Genomic DNA, 15,654 nt, shown 5'->3' on the forward strand with positions numbered 1-15,654 from the left:
TTGTGTGGAACAATAGTGTTGATAATGTATCAGCTAGCACAAAACAGTGCATTTCACCTCAATGGCGAAATTTGCAGTTTGGATGGGGTTTTTTCCAACTCTATTGAACTATGCAAGTTAATCTGTTGTTACACTATCTTGTAATAAAGAAAAGTCTTCATTGCATATCTGTACTTATACTTATGTTAGTAATCTATTAATAAATTACTCAATATTTCATTCTATAATGTTCACATAAATTTTGGCGAAATTGTGTGACTTTCAAAATCCGTCTTAATATATGGTCATATATGGTACCAATGTTCGACAAATAAGCTGTCCTGTTAGACAAATGGTAGTGAAACCTGATCCTGTCTATCACTATATTTCTACAGGCTCAGAAGGCCAGTGCAGTAAATAAGGACCACACACTGACTGACCTGAAAAATACCGTCACAAACTTATTGCTTACAGGGGCTGAAGCACCTAATTGGGCTAGCTGTATTCATAGGTATATTGTATTGTTTATTAGACATAGTGACTTGGGTATATTTATATAAATGTCAAGCTCTGTAAAACACGAGTATAGGATACCGTCCTACTCCGATACAACCAGGTCCATGGACTAGCGGTCATGTTGTGTGTCATCATGGCTGCATTAAACTACCTGGGAGAGAAACTGCAGCTTTTGCTTCGTGACATAGGCCGCCCTGGCTTACTGTTACCATAGGGCTGGAGACATAAATGTGATGTGTTGCTAGGCTACAATAAAACACAAGATTGCAATGCTGTGAATATGGCATAAGTTGATTATCTTTGTCATTGTGGCATGGCTTGCTCTTAGTAACGTAAGAAGGGTCCCAGTAGATGTCTTGGACACTTGAGTTATAAGCACTATTGTGATGCTGTGGAACAGGAGGGGTGGTGGGTTAGCATTCGCTCGTCACACCGAAGACCCGAGTTCAATTTCCCACAGGGGCAGTCTGGTAGCCTAGTGGTTAAAGCGTTCGCTCGTCACGCCGAAGACCAGGGTTCAATTCCCCATAGGGACGGCCGGGTAGCCTAGAGGTTAAAGCGTTCGCTCGTCTTGCCAAAGACCAGGGTTCAATTCCCGACATGTATGAAGCCCTTTTTGTTTTCCCCGCCGTGATATTGCTGGAATATTGCTAAAAGCGACGTAAAACCATACTCGCTCGCTCACTAACTCCATTCCCCCAATACAACGTGACGCCCCTTTCTGGTGTTCCCTACCATGATATTGCCTGAATAATATATACTGAATATTGCTAAGGCGTCTAATGCGCCGCGATTCGCTGTGCAGAGATGCGTCCCTTGGGCACGCCAGAAATCTATGATTGTGGGTTCGAATCCCGGTTCGCCCTGATTATGTTTCTAGGTTTGTCAGCACCATACCCGTGCTGGTGAGTTTCACCGAAGTGGTAAACGTCTGTGACCTGCATCACTTCGGGTTTTCCTCCCACATTAAGCTGACACGCTGTGATATAACTGGAATACTGTTAAAAGCGGCGTTAAACCCAACTCAATCACTCATTCACTCACTCACAGTGCAGCAGTATGCTTTTCCGAATGTTCCAACTTTTTTCCCTGTTTATTGTGTACACTTCCCCCCCCCCCCCCCCCCCCCCTCCGAAATACAGCTGTAAAGATTTAAATAGCAAGGTTATGGGAAACCTTAGATGGTGACTGTTTATAGCTTGGTATAAAGTTATTTTGTAAATAAATGAAATATACATGTTGAGATCAGTGTTTGAAATAAAAAAAAACTCCAGGCTGCCATCAGGACCCACAGACTTCAGAAGCTGCAGGCCCTGACTAAACTCTTCAGGCCATTATTAAAAAAACTGCAGCTTATTATGACAGATAAATCGACATGAACATTGACTGCAGGCCACAAGGATCCATACAAATTTGAAACTACGACCCCGACTCGAGCTCTACCTGTCGGGGGCCCACAGGCAGGCATTTTCTTCGAACTCTGGTTGAGATATATCTTTCTGGCTTTCTCCACAAGTATGTTCTTTCTTCAGCAAACGTCTCACCCTGGAGCACAAGAAGACGCTGAAGATGGACGAAGATGTGCTGTGTGTCAAGTACAGGTGAGTTGTCTCCCATTCATGGGTTGGATGCATTGGCTCTTGCTTGCCATTATGCCTTAATGACATGGATCATTGAAAGTGGTATCAATCTCCAGAGTATCTCATCCAGATTCAGTAATTTACAGGCTGCTCTAATATTGTGGGGTGCAGTGTTAAACAAACAAATAAATAAATAACCACATACTTCCAACTTTCCACCATAGTAACTTGTGTTGAGACCGTAGCTGCAGGGATGTTGGTTGGTTTGTTGTTTAATGCCGCACTCTGTCTGTAAATAATTGAGTGTTGACCAGACAATCCAGTGATCGATATCATGAGCATCAATCCACACAATTGGGACACGATGACATGCATCAACAAAGTCAGCGAGCCTAACCACTCAATCCTGTTAGTCGCCTCTTACAACAAGCATAGTCGCCTTTCACGGCAAGCATGGATTGCTGAATACCTATTCTACCCCAGATCTTCACGGGTCTTATGCGCAACGATCCATTTACTCATTGGTTGTAAGTGGTACAGCCTGTATGACTTTTAGTTTGCTGCCTTTAAGCTGATCCACCATGATGGAACAACTAAAATACTTTCTAAAACAACCCGTGAAGATTCTGGGGTAGAATAGGTCATACTTGCCGTAAAAGGCGACTATGCTTGTCGCAAAAGGCGACTAACGGGATCGGGTGGTCAGGCTCGCTGACTCGGTTGATACATGTCATCGATCCCAATTGCATGGATCGATGCTCATGATGTCAATCACTGGATTGACTGGCCCAGACTCGATTATTTACAGACCGCCGTCATGTAGCTGGAATATTGCTGAGTGCGGCGTTAAACAACAAACAAACAAACAAACTTTCTAAAACAGCATAGTTCCTAGTTCTTTCACTTGAACACATTCTCCACGTTTTTCTGGGCTCTCTGCCTTTGAGAGAATAAGAATTGACTGTTGATAGTTGTCAGGTTGATCCAGACTGTTGAGTACAGAGGCAGCCACTCCATGCTGCTGATGAAATGAAAGTCTGGAATAGAAACATGAGGACTGAGAGCCTGCCTGGCTGCCCACTGTGGCAGTGGGGTGTTCTCGGTGCTGGGACAGTGTTGCAGTGGGGTGTTCTCGGTGCTGGGACAGTGTTGCAGTGGGGTGTTCTCGGTGCTGGGACAGTGTTGCAGTGGGGTGTTCTCGGTGCTGGGACAGGGTTGCAGTGGGGTGTTCTCGGTGCTGGGACAGTGTTGCAGTGGGGTGTTCTCGGTGCTGGGACAGGGTTGCAGTGGGGTGTTCTCGGTGCTGGGACAGGGTTGCAGTGGGGTGTTCTCGGTGCTGGGACAGTGTTGCAGTGGGGTGTTCTCGGTGCTGGGACAGTGTTGCAGTGGGGTGTTCTCGGTGCTGGGACAGTGTTGCAGTGGGGTGTTCTCGGTGCTGGGACAGTGTTGCAGTGGGGTGTTCTCGGTGCTGGGACAGTGTTGCTATACTTTCCCTGGCAGGACTTGCCCCAAGCCGTGATGTTGCTTAAAGCGGTGTAAAACAATGCACACTCACTGTTTGTTTCAGTCCTGACCAGAAGTTTGTGGCAGCCTCGTTGATGGACAACACAGTCAAGGTGTTCTTTTCCGACACACTGAAGGTGGGTTAAGCGTGATGTCTGTGATTGCAGACTCCTACATGGACTGTCATGTCAATCTTCAGATGGGGCGCTTTTAAAGATTACTTACAGATTGGGGGGGTGCACGGGTGGCCCAGTCGTCGTAAGGGGCCGCGATTCGTTGTGCAGAGTTGTGTCCCTTGGGCACGCCAGAAACCTATGATTGTGGGTTCAAATCCCGGTTCGCCCCGATTATGTTTCTAGGTTTGTCGGCACCATACCTGTGCTCATTGGTTTTACTGAAGTGGTAAACGTCTGAGACCTTTCCTCCCACATTAATGACACACTGCGATATAACTGGAATACTGTTAAAAGTGGTGTTAAACCCAACTCACTCACTCACTTACAGATTGGTCAAGAAGTTTTGTCAGGGGGCTCTTAATACAGGGATTATGATATCTAATATCTGTAATGTGTTGGTGGTGGGGTAGCCTAGTGATTTAAGGGTTTGCTTGTCACACCGAAGAACCGGGTGCGGTTACCCACATGGGTACAATGTGTGACACCATTTCTGGTGTACCCCACCGCAATATTGCAGGAATATTACTAAAAGCAGCGTAAAAATGTGCTTGCTCACTCACTCACTCTCACTCACTCACTCACTCACTCACTCACTCACTCACTCACTCACTGTAATGTTTCAGTTCTTCCTGTCGATGTACGGCCACAAGCTCCCAGTGTTGTGTATGGACATATCATCTGACAGCACGCTGCTGGTCACTGGGTCTGCCGACAGGAATGTCAAGATCTGGGGAATGGACTTTGGAGACTGCCACAAGTCTATATTTGCCCATGACGACAGGTGAGTACATCCTGTCTGACAGTTCCACATCTGAGATGTATATGTGATGTGATGAAACCCCAACAAATAATGCAGCAAGTAAACAATCCCAATCAAGTGTTTTCACAGTATTATCGTAGATGGTTCAAACTTTTGATGACATCTGACCACCATGAATTGGGCTGTCCAGATGACAATGAGTTCTGCTGGACAACTGGGTACCTTGGGTCATTGGTCAAACCTGAGACCCAGACAATGACTGGTTAACCCTTAGACTGTGATGACAGCAGTGCATGTCGCGACCATTGTCGCACAAGACTTTCATGACCATATTCGGCAGAGGCTCTCAATTACCATGATTTTGGAAGTCAGAACGAATGACTTATTCCAGTTGACAGAATCACATGCTTAAAACATATAATACTTGTGATTTGGCCTTACCAGAACATATTAAAAATATGATCAACCACGACAATGTACTGAAGTTTGCATATATTGAGCCAAAACCTGCATTTGGAGAGAATTTGTCGTTAAATGTTAACCTTATATTTAGAGCAGGAATTTGCATTCAAAGAATTGGCTACGCTCCATCTGCAAATTGACACATACAGTCAAGTAAACATCACTGCAAAGTTGACAGAAATATAAAGTATGTTGGTTCCTTCAGAATTGATCGATGAATCTGCTTACAATTTTTTACAAGATTTTATTAATTAACAACAGCGTACTCCTCGAATAACTAATAGGACAACCTGCTCATCACTTTGCCATTTTTAGAACTTTGAGTTGGTTGCAAAACGTAAACAAACCGTTGGGTCACATGAATTTTGATTGATCCCTGCATCGTAATAACATCAGATGTCAGTAACAAAACAGGGAAACCTTCTTTTCTTTTTAATTTAAAACTTTTATTGGTAACTAAAAATGGAAATAACTTGATTGAGATCAGTACCCCATGGAACTGAAATATGGGAACCCTCAACAGGATTCCTGATACTGTATACATTCAATTCCGCTGTGAATAATTGAAAAATATGTGTATATTAACTGATAATTGGCAGCTGAAAGGTAATGCAATTTATGGTAATGTTTGTTTTTCTGTTCATAGTTGACCATAGGAGGGATTATTTGTGATTATAGATTGTTTATCAGACATGTTTTCGATGATCAACTGTTCATTTTCTTGACATGAGGGAGACAACGATTTGCAGTTATCAGATTCCTAGATCTTTGACAATGTGTGTTTAGATCGTAATTGAGTATTTTCAAAGTGAAAAGACGTGAAATAATGACGGTTATAAATGGTGTTAAGTCTTCTGGCTAAAAAAGATATGTACATTAAATAAATGATATTTTATGAACACTGTGCTGTCATCAATTCCACTGGCTATTTCCGTCTGTAGAGTGTATAATGTATTGTATCGAAGGAAATGTTGGTGAAATTTCATTTTATTAGTAGGTGGCAGGTCATCATATGTTCAATATACAATGAATATTGTTCCAGGTTCTTTTGTTTTGTTATAAAAAATTCCGTCATTTATTTCCCGCAGAGGGCGGGGTGTTTGCCATGTGCAGCAGCCAGAAAATGTGGACGAGTAACTGGAAGTTAAGAAAAATGTTGACATTTACGATGTTTATGAGTAACATTTGGATGATTAACTCACATTTTTTCAATTTTGGGGGACACATCTGAAAGCAAAGGTAATGTAGCAATCTTTGTAATTCTGTATTAGTTTCTCTCAGTACTGTCAGATATAGTGGTATTGATTGTTATGGCTTTCTCATTAGTAAGCTTCTTCACAGTGGATGCCAGCATTTTTCAGAAATAAATGATACTAAATCTGCACGATGTATGTCAAACCAGCTCCGTGTACCAGTGGTGACAATGTTCTAAGTTAGGAAACCACTTATGCTTGCAATTTTCTATAGTAAACATACCGAGTGTGCCATATTGAAATCAGTTTGTGGAAGCCGCGATTATGCAGTTATCGCCTTGGTTTTGACCAATGAGTTACGGGGTTGTTGCTAGATGCCGATTCAGACCAACTTTTAGAGTGGTGAAACGTGAAAATCCTAGACATGGTCCATTTGAAATATTCCACTCTACATGGCCCACAGAACAGACCAGGTTGTACCAGCGGTCTTGTTGTGTGTGAACATGGCTGCATTAAACACCTGGGAGAGAAATTCCAGCTTTTGCTTCGTGACGTAGGCAGTCCTGACTTACTGTTACCATTGGGCTGGAGACAGGGGACAGCCTTCTGCCATACTCCCAAGACGTGACACCGCCGTCATATAGCTGGAATATTGCTGAGTGCGGCGTTAAACAATATGGAATATGGGCGTGAATTTGGACATATTGAGAAAATAATTGTGGAAATTAATAATACACTTTTGAACTTAATGCTGTCAGTCTTTTCCTGTTTGTTTTTGTTTAATGCGCATTAAGCAATATTCAAGCTACAGTAAACTACAACTTTAACGAACAGGGCCCCGTTCCACAAAGCGATCTTAGAGCTACAAGTATCGTAAGCCTATGTTAAAGTATGGGTCTTACGGTCATCTTAGTGCTAAGATCGCTTTGAGGAACGGGGCCCAGGCTTAAAACGGATTGACCGATATAACAAACTTATTTTTTAGTCCCAACCATTTGTTTATATGCTGTATATATGCTTAAACGAATTGCGGTTATTACGAACTAAAATTAGTGGTCCCTTTGAGTTCGTTATAACCATAGTTTGTGTATATAACAGTGGTCTGTAAATAATCAAGTCTGGACCAGACAATCCAGTGATTGAAATCATGAGCATCGATCCATGCAAATTGGGGTCCGATGACATGCATCAACCAAGTCAGCGAGCCTGACTCACCGAACCCTAGTAACAGTAATACGTATTCAGAAGGACTTTCTCCACACAAATTTTTATGGTTTATCAGTAGCCATTGTTTTATGCAGCGATGTGTATACTAAAGAGAGATTGATATATTCACACACAAGTTCTTGTGTGAAAAGGTATAATTTTAAGGTAACCAAACAGAATCAAGCTTTCTTCAGTGTCAAGTGATACCCACCTCTTGAACATGGTATGCAGCAAAATATTAGGACCCCTCCATCACGTTGAGCAACCTGTATGTTCATTTTCGTTTACTTTGAGCTGATCCTAATGTATGAATCATTAAGCCTTATACACATTACATGGCATTGCCGGTGATATGTTATGGAAGTAATATTACCGAGGCAAATACTGGATGATAAATCCATTATTGTCATAATACCCAGGCATCTGTACTGACATCTGTGTCAGATAGTGACAGGGGTGCAATAAAAACCTGGAACAGAAAATGTGACCTGAGATGCTGTGTGGGAGCTTCAGTAGCCACTGTACCTCTCAGGTCAGAGACACAATGACAGGGTAGTCATGATATGTTTGTTGGATTTGGATAATCAATCAGGTTTATATACATTTGAAATGTGACATGGGTACAGGTGTATACACATATTCCCGAGGCAAGAGAGTTAACTGACTTTAAAAGTCCAGTTTCCACCCTTGCCGAACTAGGCTGGAATTACTGGGCTCGATCGTAGCGCCACCAGTGGCATATACCAGTTATGTCCCTTCTAAGCCTTTCCTATGGACCAATCAGATTCCACCTCTCGCATCACTTGCGTTTGTTTCACACAAAATGGTGGTGCCGAGTCAGGAGGATCTGATTGATAATCAAAGTCTATATTGTGATAAAACGGGTCTTACATCATGAAATGCATCAAATCACATGAGCACCTTGATTAAAAACATGAAAAGATTTGGAAAATATCTGCTGACGAGTTGGCGGTGCACATGCTTTGCAAATCCTGCAATTGACCAAAATCTGCCTGACAGTTTACGAACCGGATTTCGATTTTGGTGTGTGATTTTGATTGGACTATGCATAGACTCGTTAGTCCAGCCAAAATGTAACTCCATAATACCAGCCTAGTTTGGCAAGGGTGGAAACTGGACTTTTATAGTCCGTTAACTCCTTTGTCTCGGGAAGATGGTGTATACAGTGTAGAGCACATTGCAGTTGTCATGTGGAAACTACTCCACACATAGCAAACACCACTGGCAAATGTGAAGAGGTTGGCTGTGACCTCTCCTGTCTGTGCCGGCTAGAATTGTTTTGCAGGTGACAGATGTGTCAGTTTAGATATGTCCAGCAGCCACAGCCAGGCATGGGTCTCTGAACTTTTGGCCTTTTAGATAATCATCAAATCAGCATTTTCAGTAAGACGGTGTGAATTTGAAATTGTGATACTTGTTGGTGTTTGGTATATTCCTCGTCTTGTCACATGCCAGCTGTTTGATTGTGAACACATCACTTTGAAGTGCCTTGTGCCAATTGTGTTTAAATTGTTGGTGATGTAAATTTCTCATAAATGATTGATACTAGATCTGCATGATGTTTGTCAAACCAGGTCCATGTACCAGTGGTGACAATGTTCTAAGTTAGGAAACCACTTATGCTTGCAATTTTCTATAGTAAACATACCGAGTGTGCCATATTGAAATCAGTTTGTGGAAGCCGCGATTATGCAGTTATCATGGTTATTGCCTTGGTTTTGACCAATGAGTTACGGGGTTGTTGCTAGATGCCGATTCAGACCAACTTTTAGAGTGGTGAAACGTGAAAATCCTAGACATGGTCCATTTGAAATATTCCACTCTACATGGCCCACAGAACAGACCAGGTTGTACCAGCGGTCTTGTTGTGTGTGAACATGGCTGCATTAAACACCTGGGAGAGAAATTCCAGCTTTTGCTTCGTGATGTAGGCCGTCCTGACTTACTGTTACCATTGGGCTGGAGACAGGGGACAGCCTTCTGTCATACTCCCAAGTCCTGACGGAATATGGGCGTGAATTTGGACATATTGAGAAAATAATTGTGGAAATGAATAATACACTTTTGAACCTAATGCTTTCAGCCTTTTCCTGAGAGATGTTCATTTGAAGTTTGTTTGTTGTTTAATGCGCTTTAAGCAATATTCAAGCTACAGTAAACTAAGACTTTAATGAACAGGCTAAAACGAACTGACCGATATAACAAACTTATTTTTTAGTCCTAGCCATTTGTTTATATTCTGTATATGCTTAAACGAATTGCGGTTATTACGAACTAACATTAGTGGTCCCTTTGAGTTTGTTATAACCATAGTTTGTGTATATAACAGTGGTCTGTAAATAATCAAGTCTGGACCAGACAATTCAGTGATTGAAATCATGAGCATCGATCCATACAAATTGAGGTACGATGACATGCATCAACCAAGTCAGCGAGCCTGACTCCCGGAATCCGAGTAACAGTAATACGTATTCAGAATGACTTTCTCCACCCCAGACTTTTATGGTTTATCAGTAGCCATTGTTTTATGCAGCGATATGTATACTATAGAGAGATTGATGTATTCACACACAAGTTCTTGTGTGAAAAGGTATAATTTTAAGGTAGCCAGTCAGAATCAAGCATTCTTCAGTGTCAAGTGATACCCACCTCTTGAACATGGTATGCAGCAAAATATTAGGACCCCTCCATCACGTTGAGCAACCTGTATGTTCATTTTCGTTTACTTTGAGCTGATCCTAATGTATGAATCATTAAGCCTTATACACATTACATGGCATTGCCGGTGATATGTTATGGAAGTAATATTACCGAGACAAATACTGGATGATAATTCCATTATTGTCATAGTACCCAGGCATCTGTACTGACATCTGTGTTCGATAGTGACACGGGTGCAATAAAAACCTGGAACAGAAAATGTGACCTGAGATGCTGTGTGGGGGCTTCAGTAGCCACTGTACCTCTCGGGGCAGAGACACAATGACAGGGTAGTCATGATATGTTTGTTGGATTTGGATAATCAATCAGGTTTATATACATTTGAAATGTGACATGGGTACAGGTGTATACAGTGTAGAGCACATTGCAGTCGTCATGTGGAAACTACTCAACACATCGCAAACACCACTGGCAAATGTGCCAGGCATGGGTCTCTTAACTTTTGGCCTTTTAGATAATCATCAAATCTTCTGTAAGACAGTGTGAGACGGTGTGAATTTGAAATTGTGATACTTGTAGGTGTTTTGTATATTCCTCGTCTTGTCACATGCCAGCTGTTTGATTGTGAACACATCACATTGAAGTGCCTTATGCCAATTCAGGGTTAGAAACTAACAGTTTTTGTCCACTAGTCTGTATAATGATAACATATAGCAAGATCCTTAAAATGGGCCAACTTCTACTAGTCCTTAGGATACCTTTACTATTGGGGAGTTTGGTAAGGACTACAGGACTAGTGCCAATTTCTAATGCTGCCAATTGTTTGAATTGTTGGTGATGTAAATTTCTCATAAATGATTGGTACTAGATCTGCATGATGTTGTCAAACCAGGTCCATGTACCAGTGGTGACAATATTCTAAGTTAGGAAACCTTTTGAATTGACTGAATTACAGTCAAGATGTACAGGGTGCATGAGTGACCAGGTCCATGGACTAGCGGTCTTGTTGTGTGTCGACATGGCTGCATTTAACAACCTGGGAGAAGAACTGCAGCTTTTGCTTCGTGACGTAGGCAGCCATGGCTTACTGTTACCATAGGGCTGGAGACAACACCCTAGCGTTGGGCACCGGCCCTTGGGTCAGTGCGTAAATATTTCTAGACCAATTAATATCATGAGTGTCAGAAGAGCACTATGCTATTAGGATCTTGCATATCTGACACTCGTGATTGATCTTGAAATATTCAAGTAATGACACAAGGGCCTGTGGGGTTGGGTCCTGGGTAGGGGCGACTATCTGGGGCATTTAAGCTATTGCAGTAGTTATTAGTGTTCCCATTGACCTCTAGCTATGATTGTTCAATTAATCATTACACAGTTAACTTTCCATGTTCATGTGATCCATTGCTAGTCAGGGCACATAACGCTTCTCATGGCATAATCAACCAATTATCGCTGAATGGAGTTCTAATAATCTGTTTCAAAACATCCGCGGCAAGTCCCGGTAATACGATTGTTCTACCAGTTAACTTTTCACACTATACATCCTTTGATCTTAGAAGCGCATGCATGCAATAAAAGAGAACCACAAGCAAATCAATTAGTGGGCAATCCAATTTGAGGCGACACTGTCAACTCACATGTAGTTGTCACAACACGGCGGTCATTCCTTTTGATTCGGATCAAGTAACTGCATCAAACCAATTCATCTGGCTTGACATACGTTACAGTATATAAAGTGAATTTATCAGATCAAGGGCCGTGTGGGACATACGCTTGCAGTTGGAAAAGCGCACGTTAAATCTCCAATATAAGTAAGTAAGATCAAGGGCATTCCAATTTCAACATGAGGAAAGCGTACACAGTGCAAGAAAAGTTAGACGTTGTGAAGAAAGTTAGAGATGGCGCTTCCCAGGCCAGTGTGAGCCACTAGGCCGGCGTTCGAGCGGGGACCCTCAGGGGTTGGATTAAGAACGAGGAAAAACTTCAGTCAGCCGCCACCGAATGCCACGGCAGGAGCCGTGGAGCTGACAGTGACAAGGTCTTGTTCGAGTGGTTCACGCAATCCAGACACAATGGCATTTCCCTTTTGGGTGAAATACTTAAGGTCCAGGCTCAGGAGATGTCGAGGAAGATAAACGGGGACAACGACACCTTCAAGGCAAGTGATGGCTGGTTGTGGAGGTTCCAGTGACGTCACGGGATCAAGTCCATCACTGTCAGCCGATGTTGAAGCTGCTGCAGCATATCCATCGATACTCCGAGACATCATTGACACGGAAGGCCTGCTTGATGAGCAGATATACAACGCTGATGAGACCGGCCTGTACTGTTGGATGCTCCCTGACAAGACTCGCCGAGAAAAATGACCCCAAACAGAAGACAGGTTTCAAGAAGGCCAAGCAATGTGTCACAGTGCTCCTTGCTTGGAACAAGACTGGGAATCATAAGCCAACATGTTATAGGAACATCGAAGAACCCCCGCAACCACCAACACGTGAACCGCTCTACGTTGCCAGTGGTCTGCAAAAGTTCCAAGAATGTGTGGATGACGGCATACATCTTCAAAGACTGTTTTTTAAAGAATTTCATCCCTGCTGTAAGAGATTACCTCAGACAACAAAAACTTGAGGAAAAAGCAATCCTGCTTTTGGATAACTGCCAAGCCCACACTGCTGAAGAAGCGGTAGCCGGTTTGGAGGTTTCTGTACAGTATATTCAACAGAACCCTGATAGACTCTGCTGCAAGCAAAACTCCTCTTGGACATGATGAGGAGGGATGTTGTCAAATCCGAGAAGCAGCAGTGCGTTACAAATTATTTTAAATGAGCTAACTAATTGAATGAATTCAATCAATCTGACAATACAGTGTATTGACAATTTATAATGTACAAACAATACATCTACATTTATTTATCTTATCTGTTAAATGTTGTTTTTCCTTGTATGAATGTGTATCTAATTCTATATAAATGTATATATTTCTGTATGAATGTGTATCTAATTCTTCATAAATGTATATATTTCTGTGTGAATGTGTATCTATATTTGCATGAATGTGTATGAATGCGCACATTCAACGTACATGTAATAAATTCTAGTGCTGTTCAAAACTCTCATTATTTTAAGCAACATGACCAATCAATGCCACTGAAACACTCTACATGTGTAGTGAATTGTGATTGGCTCTTTACTCATAGCGTCTGTTAATGCTTGTAAAGTTAAGGCTTGTAAATAAGAACAAACGGCGAAAACATAATGGATATATATATTTATTTTTATGAACCGTAAACAACTCGAATCATTGCAATGTGCGAGACAAGGTGAAGATCGTGAGATTGGCCGAGCGCACTCCCCTACAACTCCGCCTCGGTTAAATGGCTCATCGTCTATAACGCCCACCAATTATTTGGACCCCATTGGTAGCGTTGTAGCGAGGAACCACTGTATACTGTCAAACGGATATGAAGGTTCAAATGTGTAAACTGATATATAGGGTCAAATGGATATATAGGGTCAAACGTGTCAAAAGGTAAAGGGTCAAACTTGTAAAACTGATATTTTGGGTCAAACAGATACATAGGGTGAAACATGTCAAATGGATATATACTGGAGCTTGCTAGAACATGTTCCTGTCAAAAGACCAGGCATCTGTACTGACATCTGTGTCGATAGTGACATGGGTGCAATAAAACCCTGGAACAGAAAATATGGCCTTAGAAGCTGTGTGGGAGCTTTGATAGCTTCCTTGCCTGTGAGGCCAGAGACAGTAATACAAGGTGTGGGGTATATCGATAGTGGATCATTGTGGTAACTGATCAAGCTTCACAAGTTTTAGAGTTGTATGGATTTGTGGCATTGGCTGCTCCACAGTGTGCAGAGCGGCAGGAAGGAAGAGAGTCGTGTAGAAGTGGGGGAAGATGTCCCTGCTTGTTCAAGACAGCTTGGAGATTATTTGGCCTTAGTTTGCCAAGATACAAAGACTTTATTTACAAGTGTTTGAGGGATACTTTTGTCAGTTGAACAGTTCAATGTCAGGTTGGGAGTTGGAACTAACACTGGAACCGGTCTGCAAGTTGTCCGTTCAACAAGATCTACCTCAGTTTCATGTCATGCATTAAATCTGAAAATGAATGACATCGCCTTCGTAGGTATAATAGGGGGGGGGCAGGGGTGGCCCAGTCGTCTAAGGCGCCGTGATTCGCTGTGCAGAGTTGCGTCCCTTGGACACGCCAGAAACCTATGATTGTGGGTTCGAATCCCTGTTCACCCCAATTATGTTTCTAGGTTTGTCAGCACCATACCCATGCTCGTGGGTTTCACCGAAGTGGTAAACGTCTGACACCTGCATCACTTTGGGCTTCCCACCCACATTAAGCTGACACACCGCGATATAACTGGAATACTGTTAAAAGGGCGTTAAACCAAACTCACTCACTCACTCGTAGGTATAATAAGTGTTAAGTGAAAAAATAGTCAACTTGACATCCAGTGACATTCATGAATCATAAGAATCTCTTTGAGGATGTCAACATTTTCACGGTTAGCTTTTCTGGGATGGAGATATCCCAACAGTTGAAGAATTAAGTATTATATCTTGCATTTATAGGATATTAAACAAGCTTCCTCTTTCCGTTAAAGTTTTTATCCCAAGTAGAATATGTTTTACTTGATCCAATCTTTAGAAAGGTGTTCAACCTCAAATAAATGTTAATACAAATAGAAATGTACAAGATATTATAAAAAAAACCAGGTCCATGGACTAGCGGTCTTGTTGTGTGTCGACATGGCTGCATTTAACAACCTGGGAGAGGAACTGCAGCTTTTGCTTCGTGACGTAGGCCGCCCTGGCTTACTGTTACCATAGGGCTGGAGACATAAATGTGATGTGTTGCTAGGCTACCATAATACACAAGATTGCAATGCTGTGAATATGGCATGAGTTGATTATATTTGTTATTGTGACATTGCTTGCTCTTAGTAATGTAAGAAGGGTCCCAGTAGATTTCTTGGACACTTTGAGTTGTAAGCACTATTGTGATGCTGTGGAACAGGAGGGATGGTGGGGTAGCATTCGCTCATCACATCGAAGACCCGAATTCAATTCCACACGGGCAGTCTGGTAGCCTAATGGTTAAAGCGTTCGCTCGTCATGACGAAGACCAGGGTTCGATTCCTGACCTGGGTACAATGTATGAAGCCCTTTTCTGGTGTCCCCCGCCGTGATATTGCTGGAATATTGCTAAAAGCAACGTAAAACCATACTCGCTCGCTCACTAACTCAATTCCCCACAATACAATGATCCAATCTTTAGAAAGGTGTTCAACCTCAAATAAATGTTAATACAAATAGAAATGTACAAGATATTATAAAAAAACCCAGGTCCATGGACTAGCGGTCTTGTTGTGTGTCGACATGGCTGCATTAAACTACCTGGGATAGGAACTGCAGCTTTTGCGTCGTGACGTAGGCCGCCCTGGCTTACTGTTACCATAGGGCTGGAGACATAAATGTGATGTGTTGCTAGGCTACATTAATACACAAGATTGCAATGCTGTGAATATGGCATGAGTTGATTATCTTTGTCATTGTGGCA

General features: G+C 42.2%; 1 protein-coding gene and 1 pseudogene across 1 annotated transcript in view; both read left to right on the plus strand.

Moving 5' to 3' along the window:
* Positions 1–15,654, plus strand: part of LOC139474764 (WD repeat-containing protein 3-like) — a 39,447-nt gene that overhangs the window by 13,420 nt on the left and 10,373 nt on the right. Inside the window, exons 15-17 of the mRNA XM_071257886.1 lie at positions 2,028–2,096; positions 3,643–3,715; positions 4,378–4,535. Coding sequence (XP_071113987.1) covers positions 2,028–2,096; positions 3,643–3,715; positions 4,378–4,535 — 300 coding nt within the window. The remainder of the gene's footprint in view (positions 1–2,027; positions 2,097–3,642; positions 3,716–4,377; positions 4,536–15,654) is intronic.
* LOC139474029 (tigger transposable element derived 5-like) lies at positions 11,904–12,827 on the plus strand (annotated as a pseudogene).

The sequence above is a fragment of the Haliotis cracherodii genome, unplaced genomic scaffold (assembly GCF_022045235.1).
Source record: "Haliotis cracherodii isolate W230 unplaced genomic scaffold, xgHalCrac1.p SCAF_3, whole genome shotgun sequence".
NCBI lineage: Eukaryota > Metazoa > Mollusca > Gastropoda > Lepetellida > Haliotidae > Haliotis > Haliotis cracherodii.